This window comes from Scyliorhinus torazame, chromosome 16 (assembly GCF_047496885.1).
Source record: "Scyliorhinus torazame isolate Kashiwa2021f chromosome 16, sScyTor2.1, whole genome shotgun sequence".
In the NCBI taxonomy this organism is placed as follows: domain Eukaryota; kingdom Metazoa; phylum Chordata; class Chondrichthyes; order Carcharhiniformes; family Scyliorhinidae; genus Scyliorhinus; species Scyliorhinus torazame.
The window spans coordinates 109,255,634-109,269,043 of record NC_092722.1 but is presented as its reverse complement, the minus strand read 5'-3'; the positions used below and the strand labels follow the sequence as shown (position 1 = coordinate 109,269,043).

At 54.1% G+C, this 13,410-nt stretch overlaps 1 protein-coding gene across 1 annotated transcript in view; it reads right to left on the bottom strand.

Moving 5' to 3' along the window:
• Positions 1–13,410, bottom strand: part of rtkn2 (rhotekin 2) — a 76,482-nt gene that overhangs the window by 42,614 nt on the left and 20,458 nt on the right. Inside the window, exon 2 of the mRNA XM_072478823.1 lies at positions 4,690–4,889. Coding sequence (XP_072334924.1) covers positions 4,690–4,889 — 200 coding nt within the window. The remainder of the gene's footprint in view (positions 1–4,689; positions 4,890–13,410) is intronic.

Below are 13,410 nucleotides of genomic sequence, written 5' to 3'. Positions count from 1 at the left end.
GCTGAAAACCGAAATGCTGGTGCCAATGAAGGCAGCGAATGAGGAGCTAGTGGAGACCCAGAAGGCCCAAGGGGCGTCGATCCGAGAGGTGCGGCAAAAAGCCTCGGAGAACGAGGACGAGATCTTGGGCCTGGCGGTGAAGGTGGAGGCACATGATGCGATGCACAAGAGGTGGGCGGAAAGATTTGAGGACCTTGAGAATAGGTTGAGGAGGAAGAATCTTAGGATTCTGGGTCTCCCTGAAAGAGTGGAGGGGCCCGATGCCGGGGCATATGTGAGCACGATGCTCAATTCGCTGATGGGCGCGGGAGCCTTCCCGAGGCCCCTGGAGCTAGATGGGGCGCACCGGGTCCTAGCAAGGAGACCCAAGGCCAATGAGCCACCAAGGGCTGTAGTGGTGAGGTTCCACCGCTTTATGGACAAAAAGAGCGAAGCAGCAGGTGGGAGAACACGGAGATCCGAATCTACCAGGACTGGAGTGCAGACGTGGCCAAGAAGAGAGCTGGTTTCAATCGGGCTAAGGTGGTGCTCCATCGGAAGGGGGTGAAGTTCGGTATGTTGCAGCCAGTGTGATTGTGGGTCACATTCCAGGATCAGCACCACTATTTCCAAACACCTGGTGAGGCATGGAACTTTATACAGACTGAAAAGTTGGACTCAAATTGACGGTTTGTTTTTGTGGGGGGAATGTTTGCTGTATATATGGTTTTAACTAAGTGTGGGGAATGTTCCCTTGGTTGGGTGCTGGATGGGGATGGGTGAAGGGATTTGATGGGGAGACTGTGGGAGAGTGTGGGCGTCGGTGTTGGAGGGGCAGACCCCCACGAGGGAAGAGGGGGAGGGGAGGCCCGGGGATGGGGAATTGAGGTAAGGCCGCAAAAGGAGCTGCGCCAGCGGGGGCTGGGCCGGCTCAGGAAAGCGCGGGCTTTTTCTCCGCGCTAGGGAAGGACGGGGGTGAGGGTCGGAGGGGGGGGGCGGTACTGGAGAGGAGCGCACACTGACTGCCAGGGAGAAGGGAGATTCCCACACTGTGGGGGTCGATGGGAAGGCGGGAGAGGCCGGGGTCAGCAGGAGTCAGCTGACTTACGGGAGTGTAATGTGGGGAGCAAAAGAGCTAGATATGGATCTAGCGGGGGAGGGGGGGTGGAGAGGGGGGGGGGGGTATAGGGTTGTTGCTGCATTGGCCAAAGGGAAACTGGAAATAGGAGAGGTGGTCGGGGCGGGTGTCCGCCGTCTGGGGGACTGGAGGGTGTGGGAGGCGCGGGCACGTGACTGGCCTAGAAAAGGAGATGGCTAGTCGGCAGGGGTGGGGGCTAGTCGGCAGGGGTTGGGGGCGGGGGGGGGGGGTGAGCAGCCCCCCAATCCGGCTGATAACTTGTAATGTGAGGGGCCTGAATGGGCCGGTTAATAGGGTCCGAGAGTTCGCGCACTTCAAGGGACTGAAGGCAGACGTGGTCATGCTTCAGGAGACACATTTGAAGGTGGCAGATCAGGTTAGGCTGAGAAAGGGATGGGTAGGACAGGTATTCCATTCGGGGCTGGATGCGAAGAACAGAGGGGTTGCAATACTGGTGGGGAAGCGGTGTCGTTTGAGGCAAAGAATATTGTAGCGGATAATGGAGGTCGATATGTGATGGTGAGCGGTAGGTTGCAGGGGGTGCGGGTGGTACTGGTAAACGTATACACCCAGAACTGGGATGATGCCGGATTCATGAAGCGCATGCTGGGTCGGATTCCGGACCTGGAGGTAGGAAGCTTGATAATGGGGGGGGGGATTTCAACACGTTGCTGGATCTAGCATTGGATCGCTCTAGGTCCAAGACGGGGAAGAGGCCGGCTGCAGCCAAGGTGCTTCGGGGGTTTATGGACCAGATTTGGCGGGGGGGGGAAAAGAGTGGATCCATGGAGGTTTGTCAGGCCCCTGGCCAGTGAATTCTCATTCTGGTTAAAGGATTGGGGAACATGCAGGCGGGGAAGGCCCGGGGGCCAAATGGGTTCCTGGTCAAGTTTTATAGGAAATAAGTGGACCTGCTAGGCCCGTTGCTAGTGAGGACTTTCAATGAGGCAAGGGAGGGGGGGCACCCTGCCCCCGACAATGTCCGGGGCGCTGATCTCTCTGATCCTGAAGCGGGACAAGGACCCACTGCAATGTGGGTCGTATAGACCAATCTCGCTGCTCAATGTGGATGCTAAGTTGCTGGCAAAAGTGCTGGCCACAAGAATTGAGGACTGTGTCCCGGGGGTGATCCATGAGGACCAGACGGGATTTTTAAAGGACAGGCAGCTAAACACGAATGTGCGGAGGCTCCTCAATGTGATTATGATGCCATCGGTGGAGGGAGAAGCGGAGGTAGTGGCAGCTATGGATGCTGGGTCAGGCTGCTATATAGAGCCCCGGTGGCGAGTGTGACTACGAATCGGCGGAGGTCGGAGTACTTTCGGCTGTACCGAGGGACGAGGCAGGGGTGCCCCCTGTCCCCCTTGTTGTTTGCATTGGCAATTGAGCCTTTGGCCATGGCACTAAGGGAGTCCAGGAAATGGAGGGGATTGGTCCGAGGGGGAGAGGAACATCGGGTGTCGCTGTATGCGGTGACCTGTTGTTGTATGTGGCAGATCCAGTGGAGGGGATGGTGGAGGTCATGCGGATCCTAAGGGAGTTTGGGGACTTCTCGGGGTATAAGCTCAACGTAGGGAAAAGTGAGCTCTTTGTGGTGCATCCAGGGGACCAAGGAAGTGGGATAGACGACCTGCCGCTGAAAAGGGCGGAAAGGAGCTTTCGGTACCTAGGGATCCAGGTGGCTGGGAGTTGGGGGGCCCTGCACAAACTCAATTTGACGTGGTTGGTGGAGCAGATGGAGGATTTCAAAAGATGGGATGTGCCGCCACTCTCGCTAGCGGGCAGGGTACAGTCGGTTAAAATGATGGTCCTCCCGAGGTTTCTCTTTGTGTTCCAGTGTCTTCCCAATATGATTACCAAGGCCTTTTTTAAACGGGTAGGTAGGAGTATCATGGGTTTCGTGTGGGCAAATAAGACCCCGAGGGTAAAGAGGGTGTTTCTGGAGCGTAGTCGGGACAGGGAGGGCTGACGCTGCCGAATCTGTGCGGCTATTATTGGGCAGCTAACGTGGTGATGATCCGTAAGTGGGTAATAGAGGGAGAGGGGGCGGCGTGGAAGAGGTTGGAGATGGCGTCTTGCAGGGGCACGAGCCTGAGGGCACTGGTGACGGCACCGCTGCCGCTCTCGCCGACAAGATACACCACGGGTCCGGTGGTGGCGGCAACGTTGAAGATCTGGGGGCAGTGGAGACAGCATAGGGGCGAGGTGGGAGCCTCGGTTTGGTCCCCGATTCAGAAGAACCATCGGTTCGTCCCGGGAAGGATGGATGGGGGGGTCTCAGAGCTGGCATCGGGCAGGGATTAGAAGAATGGAGGACCTGTTTATAGATGGGACTTTTGCGAGCCTAGGGGCGCTGGAGGAGAAGTTTGGGATACCCCCGGGAAATGCGTTCAGGTATATGCAAGTGAGGGCGTTTGTGAGGCGGCAGGTGAGGGAATTCCCGTTGCTCCCGGCACAGGGGATTCAGGACAGGGAGATTTCGGGTGTATGGGTCGGAGAAGGCAAGGTTTTGGCGATCTATCAGGAGCTGAAAGAAGAGGAGGAGGCCTCGGTCGAGGAGTTAAAGGGCAAGTGGGAGGAGGAGCTTGGGGAGGAGATAGATGAGGGTCTGTGGCTGATGCCCTGAGTAGGGTTAATTCCTCTTCCTCTTGCGCCAGGCTCAGCCGAATACAATTTAAGGTTACTCACAGAGCGCATATGACAGGGTCGAGGTTGAGTAGGTTCTTTGGGATGGAGGACAGGTGTGGGAGGTGCTCGGGAAGCCCGGCGAATCACGTCCACATGTTCTGGTCATGCCCGGCACTGGATGGGTTCTGGAGGGGTTTCGCGAGGACTATGTCCAAGGTGGTGAAAGTCCAGGTCAAGCCGAGCTGGGGGTTGGCACTATTTGGGGTAACGGACGAGCCGGGAGTGCAGGAGGCGAAAGAGGCCAGTATCCTGGCCTTTGCGTCCCTGGTAGCCCGGCGGAGGATCCTGCTATTAAGGAAGGACACAAAGCCCCCCAGTGTGGAAGCCTGGATAAATGACATGGCAGGGTTCATTAAGCTGGAGAGGATAAAGTTTGCCTTAAGAGGGTCTGTGCAGGGGTTCTTCAGGCGGTGGCAACCATTCCTAGACTATCTCGCGGAGCGTTAGGAGGAGGTCGGTCAGCAGCAGCAACCCAAGGGTGGGGGGAGGGGGGTCTCTTTCGGGGGGGGGGTATTTGGGTGGGTGGGGTGGGGATTCCCCAAGGGTACCTTTGAATGTCATATGGGGGGGTTACTATATATGGGGGAAACCCAATGTATAAGTTTTGTATTATTTTCGATTGTTGTGTTTGTGTTTTTTTTCTTTTTGTTATGGGGGGGTGGGGGGGGCTTGTTATAAACTTTGTTGGAAAAATCTGAATAAACATATTTTTTAAAAATTTAAAAAATATCAATCAGGATCGGGCTACAGGGAGACTGTTCTTATGGTTGCTTATTATGAGGGAGCTGTAAACAATCGATAAAGTACGCTGAAGAGACAACAATCAAGCAGCTAAATGGAAAAGCAAGAGAAATACATCCTACAAGGTTCCAGTTCCAGCCTACCTGGGTGGCTCTTTGGGCAAGGGGTGCTCCTCTCTGTGCCTCTGTAACTCGGCCACATAGTGGAGGATGCGAGCATTACAGGTGAGCAGGTTTTTGGCAACGTGCAGGACCTGATCCCGCTGGCTGGAGGCAGCAAGAAGTTTGCAGATCCCTTCCCGCATCCGAGTCTCAAAGTCGATTTTTCCCTGGATATCAGAGCCCTAAGAATCAATAGAGGCATAGGTGGAGGTCATTCAGCTCATCAGGTACATGCTGGTTCACTGCAGCAAAACCCAGATAGTTCTATTCCCTTACTCTATACCCCGCATGTTTATTTCTCTTATGTGTCCATCCAATTTCCTTTTGAATTCATTGGTTGTCTCCACTTCCACTACCCTCGGAGGCAGAGAGTACCATTCACCGTGTAAAATAGTTCTTCCACACCTCCACCTTCATGCCCACCCCCCTCCTCTTGCATATTTTGCCCCAAACCGTCAACCTGTGCCTCCCTGGTCCATGAACCATCAACTAAGGGGAACAGCTTTTCTTTATCAACTTATCCAAACCGGTCATAATTTACCTCTATCAAATTTCCCCTCAAATCTCCTTTGCCTTCAGGGAAACAACCCCATCCTCTACAATCTAACCTTGCAGCTCAAATTCCTCAGAAGACCGTAAAATATAGGAGCAGAATTAGGCCATTCGGCCCATCGAGTCTGCTCTGCCATTCGATCATGGCTGCTATGTTTCTCATCCCCATTCTCCCGCCTTCTTCCCATAACCCCTGATCCCCTTATTAATCAAGAACTTATCTATGTCTTAAACACACTCAGTGACAATGCGGCAATGAGTTCCGCAGATTCACCACCCTCCGGCTGAAGAAATTCCTCATCTCAGTTTTAAAGGATCATTCCTTCAGTCTGAGATTGTGCCCTCAGATTCTAGTCTCTCCTACGAGTGGAAACATCCTCTCCACGTCCTCTCTCTCCAGGCCTTTCAGTATTCTGCAAATTTAAATGAGATCCACCCTCATCCTTCTAAACTCCATCGAGTACAGAGCCAGAGTCCTCAACCGCTCCTCATATGACAAGCCCTTCATTTCGGGGATCATTCTTGTGAACCTCATCTCTGGAATCATGTGGGTGAATCTCCTCTCCACCCAATCTAGGACTTTCACATCCTTTCTAAAGTGTGCTGTCCAGAACGAGACGCAATATTCTAGTTGTGGCCTACTATATGTCTGCTATCCTCTAGTCTGTAATGAGAAAGTGGCAGAATGTTAACAAAAGCCCTGTAATTACATAGCGCCTCAAATGCCCCAGGATGTCCCAGAATTCGGACAATGAGGTACTTTTGTAATATAGGAAAGGCAGCAGACAATTTCAGCACAGCAAGCTACAGTGACGATTTCTACGCAGCCCTGACGGAAATGATATGAACAGTGCATTTTTTATACTTTAAACCCGGCTGCCTGGGAAATGGAGACATGAATGAAACGCAAAATTAAATATAAAATTCTTGCGTCCATTTTGTGACACCAGACTCCTCCACATTTCAAATCGTCACATTTTGCTGAAGTACAAAATATCCTGGAAACAAAAACCTGCAGCCTGAGGCTTACAAGTAGATGGTCAATCTGGCCTCAGCACTCATCCAAAACCTGGATTTGCCCATTGAGAACAATGGGTTTTAAAAGGGACAGACCCAGATTAGTAGCTGGATTAAATGTAATATCGCAACACCAGAGACTATTGATAAGCAAGGCAACAGCAGAGCCACTATTTTTTAAATTAAAGCCACTTGACTTCCATTTAGAACAGTCCCAAATCTTGCTCACCACATTGTGATACTGAAGATGGAGAAAATTTTGTCACAGCATAGTGTTCGTACCTGGGATTGAAAATTCCAACTGCAACTCCATATTCCAGCACAGCAACCTGTTAAAACGCACTCATCAAATATTATCATTTGCCACCTCAAGGATTGAATTCTCTAACCCCCCGCCCCCCCAGCACCAGGAAAGTAAATGAAGAAGTCATTGTTGTGAAAGTGTATCAAACGCTATTGGATTTCATGTTTTGGCAACGTGCTTCAGATGAGACCACAAACTGGAGCTTCATCTGCTCACTCAGGTGGATGCAAGAATGTTTAAGTCTATCAACAGCAGAATCCCAGGCCATCCTGCAAATACAGAGCATATACAAAACATACAAAAGATGTAGCGCACAAAGACTCCATGAGACGAATAGAGTGAAGTCGATGAGGCTTTATTAAGCGTGTCTGTTCCCCAGCAGCTCGATAGTAAACTGGCCTGCGGGGGAAGACTCCGGCTTCTTATACTCCGCCTTCAGGGCGGAGCTTGAGGTCAACGGCCAACCAGGACCCGGGATCTGTCAGCCAATGACATTAGGGCTTCCAGTCCCACATGACCCCCCAATACATACTACCACATTCACCCCTTGTCAAAAATGAACCCGGCGGGGTGATGCTTCGTATGGTGGTAAGGGTTTACAGGGCTGGTCCTGGGAGGATAAAACATTCACATGGCAATACAGTAATGGACAATTTCGTCCTGTCGCAACTATTTACAGAGGGTATAGGAAGAAAAGCAAAATGTTCTTGTGAACAGTCCATATTTGTGTTACATCGACGCCACGAGTCGGTCGGGCGGTCTGGTCATCCGTGTCGATCGCCTCGGCCCCGGCGGTGGTGGTGGTGCTTGTACCAGTGTTGTTGCCTCCAGGAGCCGTACGGTTTCAGCTGTCGGTGCAAAAGGGAGGGGGACCGATCCTCCTGGGAAGGGGGCGGTCGCGGGGTGCGGCGGTGGTAGGAAGGGGGGGGGGGGGGTTTGGGTTGATGGTGTCGGGGGGGGGGTGTGTGCGTGTTGCCGGCGAGCGCCAGATCCCGCAGGGAGACCGTGTCCTGTCGGCCGTCGGGGTACTCCACGTAGGCGTACTGGGGGTTTGCGTGGAGGAGGTGAACCCTTTCGACCAACGGGTCCGCCTTATGTGCCCGCACATGCTTTCGGAGCAGGATGGGTCCTGGGGCCGCCAGCCAGGTCGGCAGCGACGTTCCAGAGGAGGACCTCCTAGGGAAGACAAGGAGACGCTCGTGAGGCGTTTGATTAGTGCTCGTACATAATAACGACCGGATGGAATGGAGAGCGTCCGGGAGGACCTCCTGCCACCGTGAAACTGGGAGATCCCTGGACCGTAGGGCCAGTAGGACGGCCTTCCAGACCGTGCCGTTCTCCCTTTCTACTTGCCCGTTCCCCCGGGGGTTGTAGCTGGTCGTCCTGCTTGAGGCTATGCCCTTGCTGAGCAGGAACTGGCGCAGCTCGTCACTCATGAAAGAGGACCCCCTGTCGCTGTGGACGTATGCGGGGTAACCGAACAGTGTGAAGATGCTGTTCAGGGCTTTAATGACTGTGGCCGCGGTCATGTCAGAGCAGGGAATGGCAAAAGGGAAGCGGGAGTATTCGTCCACTACATTAAGAAAATATGCGTTGCGGTCGGTGGAGGGGAGGGGCCCTTTGAAATCGAGACTGAGGCGTTCAAAGGGGCGGGAAGCCTTAATCAGGAGCGCTCCATCTGGCCTGAAAAAATGCGGCTTGCATTCCGCGCAGATGTGGCAGTCCCTTGTGACTGTACGGACCTCCTCTAAAGAGTATGGGAGATTGCGGGACTTGATGAAGTGGTAAAACCGAGTGACCCCCGGGGGCAGAGGTCCTCGTGGAGGGTTTGGAGGCGGTTAATTTGTGCGTTGGCACATGTGCCGCGGGATAGGTCATCGGACGGCTCGTTCAGCTTTCCGGGACGGTACAAGATCTCATAGTTGAAGGTGGAGAGCTCGATCCTCCACCTTAAGATCTTGTCATTTTTAATTTTGCCCCGCTGTGCATTATCGAACATGAAAGCTACCGACCGTTGGTCAGTGAGGAGAGTGAATCTCCTGCCGGCCAGGTAATGCCTCCAATGTCGCACAGCTTCCACTATGGCTTGGGCTTCCTTTTCCACTGAGGAGTGGCGGATTTCTGAGGCGTGGAGGGTTCGGGAGAAAAAGGCCACGGGTCTGCCCGCTTGGTTAAGGGTGGCCGCTAGAGCTACGTCGGAGGCGTCGCTCTCGACCTGGAAGGGGAGGGACTCGTCGATGGCGTGCATCATGGCCTTTGCGATATCCGCTTTGATGCGGCTGAAGGCCTGGCAAGCCTCTGTCGACAGAGGGAAGGTCGTGGTCTGTATTAGGGGGCGGGCCTTGTCTGTGTACTGGGGGACCCACTGGGCGTAGTACGAAAAGAACCCCAAGCAGCGTTTCAGGGCTTTTGGGCAGTGCGGGAGGGGAAATTCCATGAGTGCGCGCATACGTTCGGGGTCGGGGCCTATTATCTCATTGCGTACTATGTAGCCCAGAATGGCGAGCCGGTCGGTGCTAAAAACGCACTTGTCCTCGTTGTACGTGAGGTTCAAGGCTTTGGCGGTCTGGAGGAATTTCTGGAGGTTGGCGTCGTGGTCCTGCTGATCGTGGCCGCAGCTGGTTACATTGTCGAGATACGGGAACGTGGCCCGCAACCCATATTGATCAACCATTCGGTCCATCTCCCGTTGGAAGACCGAGACCCCGTTTGTGACGCCAAAAGAGACCCGTAGGAAATGGTATAATCGCCCGTCTGCCTCGAAGGCTGTGTACTTGCGGTCACTTGGGCGGATGGGGAGCTGATGGTAGGCGGACTTGAGGTCCACGGTGGAGAAGACTTTATATTGGGCAATCCGGTTGACCATGTCGGATATGCGGGGGAGAGGGTACGAGTCTCGTTGTGTGTACCTGTTGATGGTCTGGCTGTAGTCAATGACCATCCTTTGTTTCTCCCCTGTCTTCACTACTACCACCTGCGCTCTCCAGGGACTATTGCTGGCCTGGATTATGCCCTCCTTTAGTAGCCGCTGGACTTCGGACCGAATGAAGGTCCGGTCCTGGGCGCTGTACCGTCTGCTCCTAGTGGCGACGGGTTTGCAATCCGGGGTGAGGTTCGCAAACAAGGACGGGGGTTGCACTTTGTGGGTTGCGAGGCCGCAGATAGTGAGTGGGGGTATGGGGCCGCCGAATTTGAACGTAAGGCTCTGTAGATTACATTGGAAATCTAATCCCAGCAAGGTGGGGGCACAGAGTTGGGGAAGGACGTTAAGTTTGTAGTTTTTGAACTCCCTCCCCTGCACCGTAAGGGTAACTATGCAGAATCCCTGGATCTGTACGGAGTGGGATCCTGCAGCTAGGCAAATCTTTTGTGCGCTGGGATAGGTGGTCAAGGAACAGCGTCTTACCGTGTCGGGGTGTATAAAGCTTTCCGTGCTCCCGGAGTCGACTAGGCATGGCGTCTCGTGGCCGTTTATTAGGACCGTTGTCGTCGTCGTCTGGAGTGTCCGGGGCCAAGCCTGATCGAGCGTAATCGAAGCGAGCCGTGGTTGTAGTAGTGGAGTGGGGTCCGTTGTTGCCGTCCAAGATGGCGTCGGGGATGAACAAAATGGCCGCCCCCATACATCGCACGTGGCTGGGGGGTCACAAGATGGCGGCGGGGGTGGACAAAATGGCCGCCCCCATGCGTCGTACAGGTCTGGGGCGGTCCAAGATGGCGGCGCCCCTCCTCCCCGCGTGGTGGTCGGGACCCAAAATGGCGGCGTCTGCGGGTCGCACATCAGCGCCCCTCCTCCCCTCGTGGTGGTCGGGACCCAAAATGGCGGCGTCTGCGGGTCGCACATGGTGTGCTGGGGGGGCTGGGGAGCGCTAGGACCGCGCGGAGCTCCCTCACCGCGAGCGCTAGGACAGCGAGCGCTAGGACCGCGCGGAGCTCCCTCACCGGGGACAGCGGTGGTCGGGGCCCAAGTCGGCGGCGCCGGCGGGTCAGGCGTGGGGCCGCGAGCGCAAGGACCGCGCGGAGCTCCCTCACCGGGGACAGTGGTGGTCGGGGTCCAAGTAGGTGGCGCCGGCGGGTCAGGCGTGGGGCGCAGGACGGGGGTTAGGGTGGCGTTAGGGACGCGAAAAACTCCCTCCTCTCCGTGGAGAGTGTTGGCCGGGACCCAAAGCGGTAGCGCCGGCGGGGGGGTCATACATGGGCTGCGGGGAGGGGGGTTGGGGAGCGTAGGCGGCGTGCAGGGCTCCCAGTTCTCCCGGGACCGCGGTGGTCGGGACCCAGAGCGGCTGCGCCTGCGGGTCGTACATGGCGTGCTGTAGGGGTTGGGGCGCATAGACTGCTTGCAGGGCTCCCTGTGCTCCCGGGACGGCGGCGACCTCGCGGGACCGGCACACATCCGCATAATGGCACTTTTTCCCGCAGCTTTTGCAGATGGCTGCGCGGGACGGACAGCGCTCTCGGGGGTGTTTCGCCTGGCCGCAGAAATAACAGCGGGCGCCCCCGGTGCGACTCGGCGTTTGGACCGCGCAAGCCTGTGGGGTGTCCGGGGGGTAGGGGGTTTGCCGCGACGGGTACGTACGGGGCCCAATGGCCTGCCGCGCGGTCGGGGCCGTAGGCGCGGGTATTACGCGCGTCCACGTCTAGGGAGGCTGCTAGGGCCCGTGCCTCTGAGAGTCCTAGCGACTCTTTTTCTAGAAGTCTTTGGCGGATTTGGGAGGATTGCATACCTGCCACAAAAGCATCGCGCATTAACATGTCCGTGTGTTCGTGCGTTCACCGACGGGCAGCTGCAGGCTCGTCCCAAAATCAGCAGCGCGGCGTAGAATTCGTCCATCGATTCTCTGGGAGCTTGCCGTCTCGTCGCGAGCTGGTAGCGAGCATAGATTTGGTTAACTGGGCGAACGTAGAGACTTCTGAGTGCTGCGAACGCCGTCTGGAAATCGTCGGTGTCTTCAATGAGGGTGAAAATCTCCGTGCTCACCCTCGAGTGCAGGACCTGCAGTTTTTGTTCGTCTGAGACTCGGCCGGTGGTCGTTCTGATGTAGGCCTCGAAGCAAGTCTGCCAGTGTTTGAAGGCTGCTGCCGCGTTCACTGCGTGGGGGCTGATCCTCAGGCATTCTGGAATGATCCTGAGCTCCATAGTCCTTTTTAGGCACGCTTAATAAATTGTAGCGTACAAAGACTCCATGAGACGAATAGAGTGAAGTCGATGAGGCTTTATTCAGCGTGTCTGTTCCCCAGCAGCTCGATAGTAAACTGGCCTGCGGGGGAAGACTCCGGCTTCTTATACTCTGCCTTCATGGCGGAGCTTGAGGTCAACGGCCAACCAGGACCCGGGATCTGTCAGCCAATGACATTAGGGCTTCCAGTCCCACATGACCCCCAATACATACTACCACAAAAGACAACAACTTCCAAGTTTTAAGTTGAATATGATTGGTACCATAGAAAAGTGACAGTGCAGAAAGAGGCCATTCAGTCATCAAGTCTGCACCAGGAAAAAAAATAAACTAGCCACCCATCTGGGTCCCACTTTCCAGCACCTGCTCCATAGCCGAGCAGGCTACAGCACTTCAGATCCAGAAGCCTTTTAAATGGGTGAAGTGTTTCAGCCTCAACGTAATTTGGACATTCTGAATACTCCAGCGTGTACTCGAACAGGGGCTGGAATGTGGTGACTAGGGGATTTTCACACTAACTTCATTGCAGTGTGAATGTGAGCCTACTTGTGACAATAATAAAGATTATTATTATTACCACCAACTTGGCAGCAAATTCCAGATGTCCACCACCCTGTGGGTGAAAAGGTTTTCCCTCATATCTCCTCTAATTCTTCACCAATCATCTTATATGCCCCCTGGTAATTGACCCCTCAGTGAGGGGAAAACAAGTCTTTCCTGTCTAACCTGCCTAGGCCCCTCATAATATTGTCCACCTCAATTCGGTCACCCCTTTGTCTCCTCGTTCTAAGGAAAACAACCCCAGCTTAACCAATCTGTCCTCATAGCTGTAATTTTCGAGCCCTGGCAACATTCTTGTAAATCTCCTCTACACTTTCTCCAGAGGAATTATGTCCTTCCTGTAATGTGGCGACCAGAACTGTACACAAAACTCCAGCTGTGGCCTAACCTGAGTTTTGTAGAGTTCCAGCATTACTTTCTTGCTTTTGTATAAAATACCTCACTCGATAAAAGGAAAACATTCCATATGCTTTCTTCACCACCTTATCATCTGTCCCACAATCTTCAGAGACCTCTGGACATGCACACCAAGGTCTCTCACTTCCCCCCCCAACCCCTCTCAATATTATTTTGTTTATTAGATATTCCCTTGCTTTGTTTTCCCTCCTCCATTACCTCACACTTTTCTGGATTGAATTTCATTTGCCACTTCTCTGCCCACTCAACCAAACCATTGATATCTTTCTGGAGTCAGCAGCCATCCTCTTCATTAGCAATTACACAGCCATTTTATTAATCAGAACATTTCCCAATCATGCTTCCCTCGTTTAAGTGTGAATCATTAATATATACAACAAACAGTGAGGGGGCCAACATTGAGCCCTGTGGGCCACCACTGAAAACTGCTTTTCATTTCCAAAAACATCCATCAAACAGCCTTGGGCAGACAAGTGGCAAGTAACATTCGCAAAACACAAATGCCAGGCAATGACCATTTCCAACAGAGAGGATCTAACCATCGCCCCTTGACATTCAATAGCAATACCATCACATTCTGGGGTTACCATTGTAGCCACCTGGGTTGGCCAACACCCGACGTAAAATGGAGAACAGCAAAGGCTGAAGGGAAATTCAGCCAACACAGGCAGAAACTAG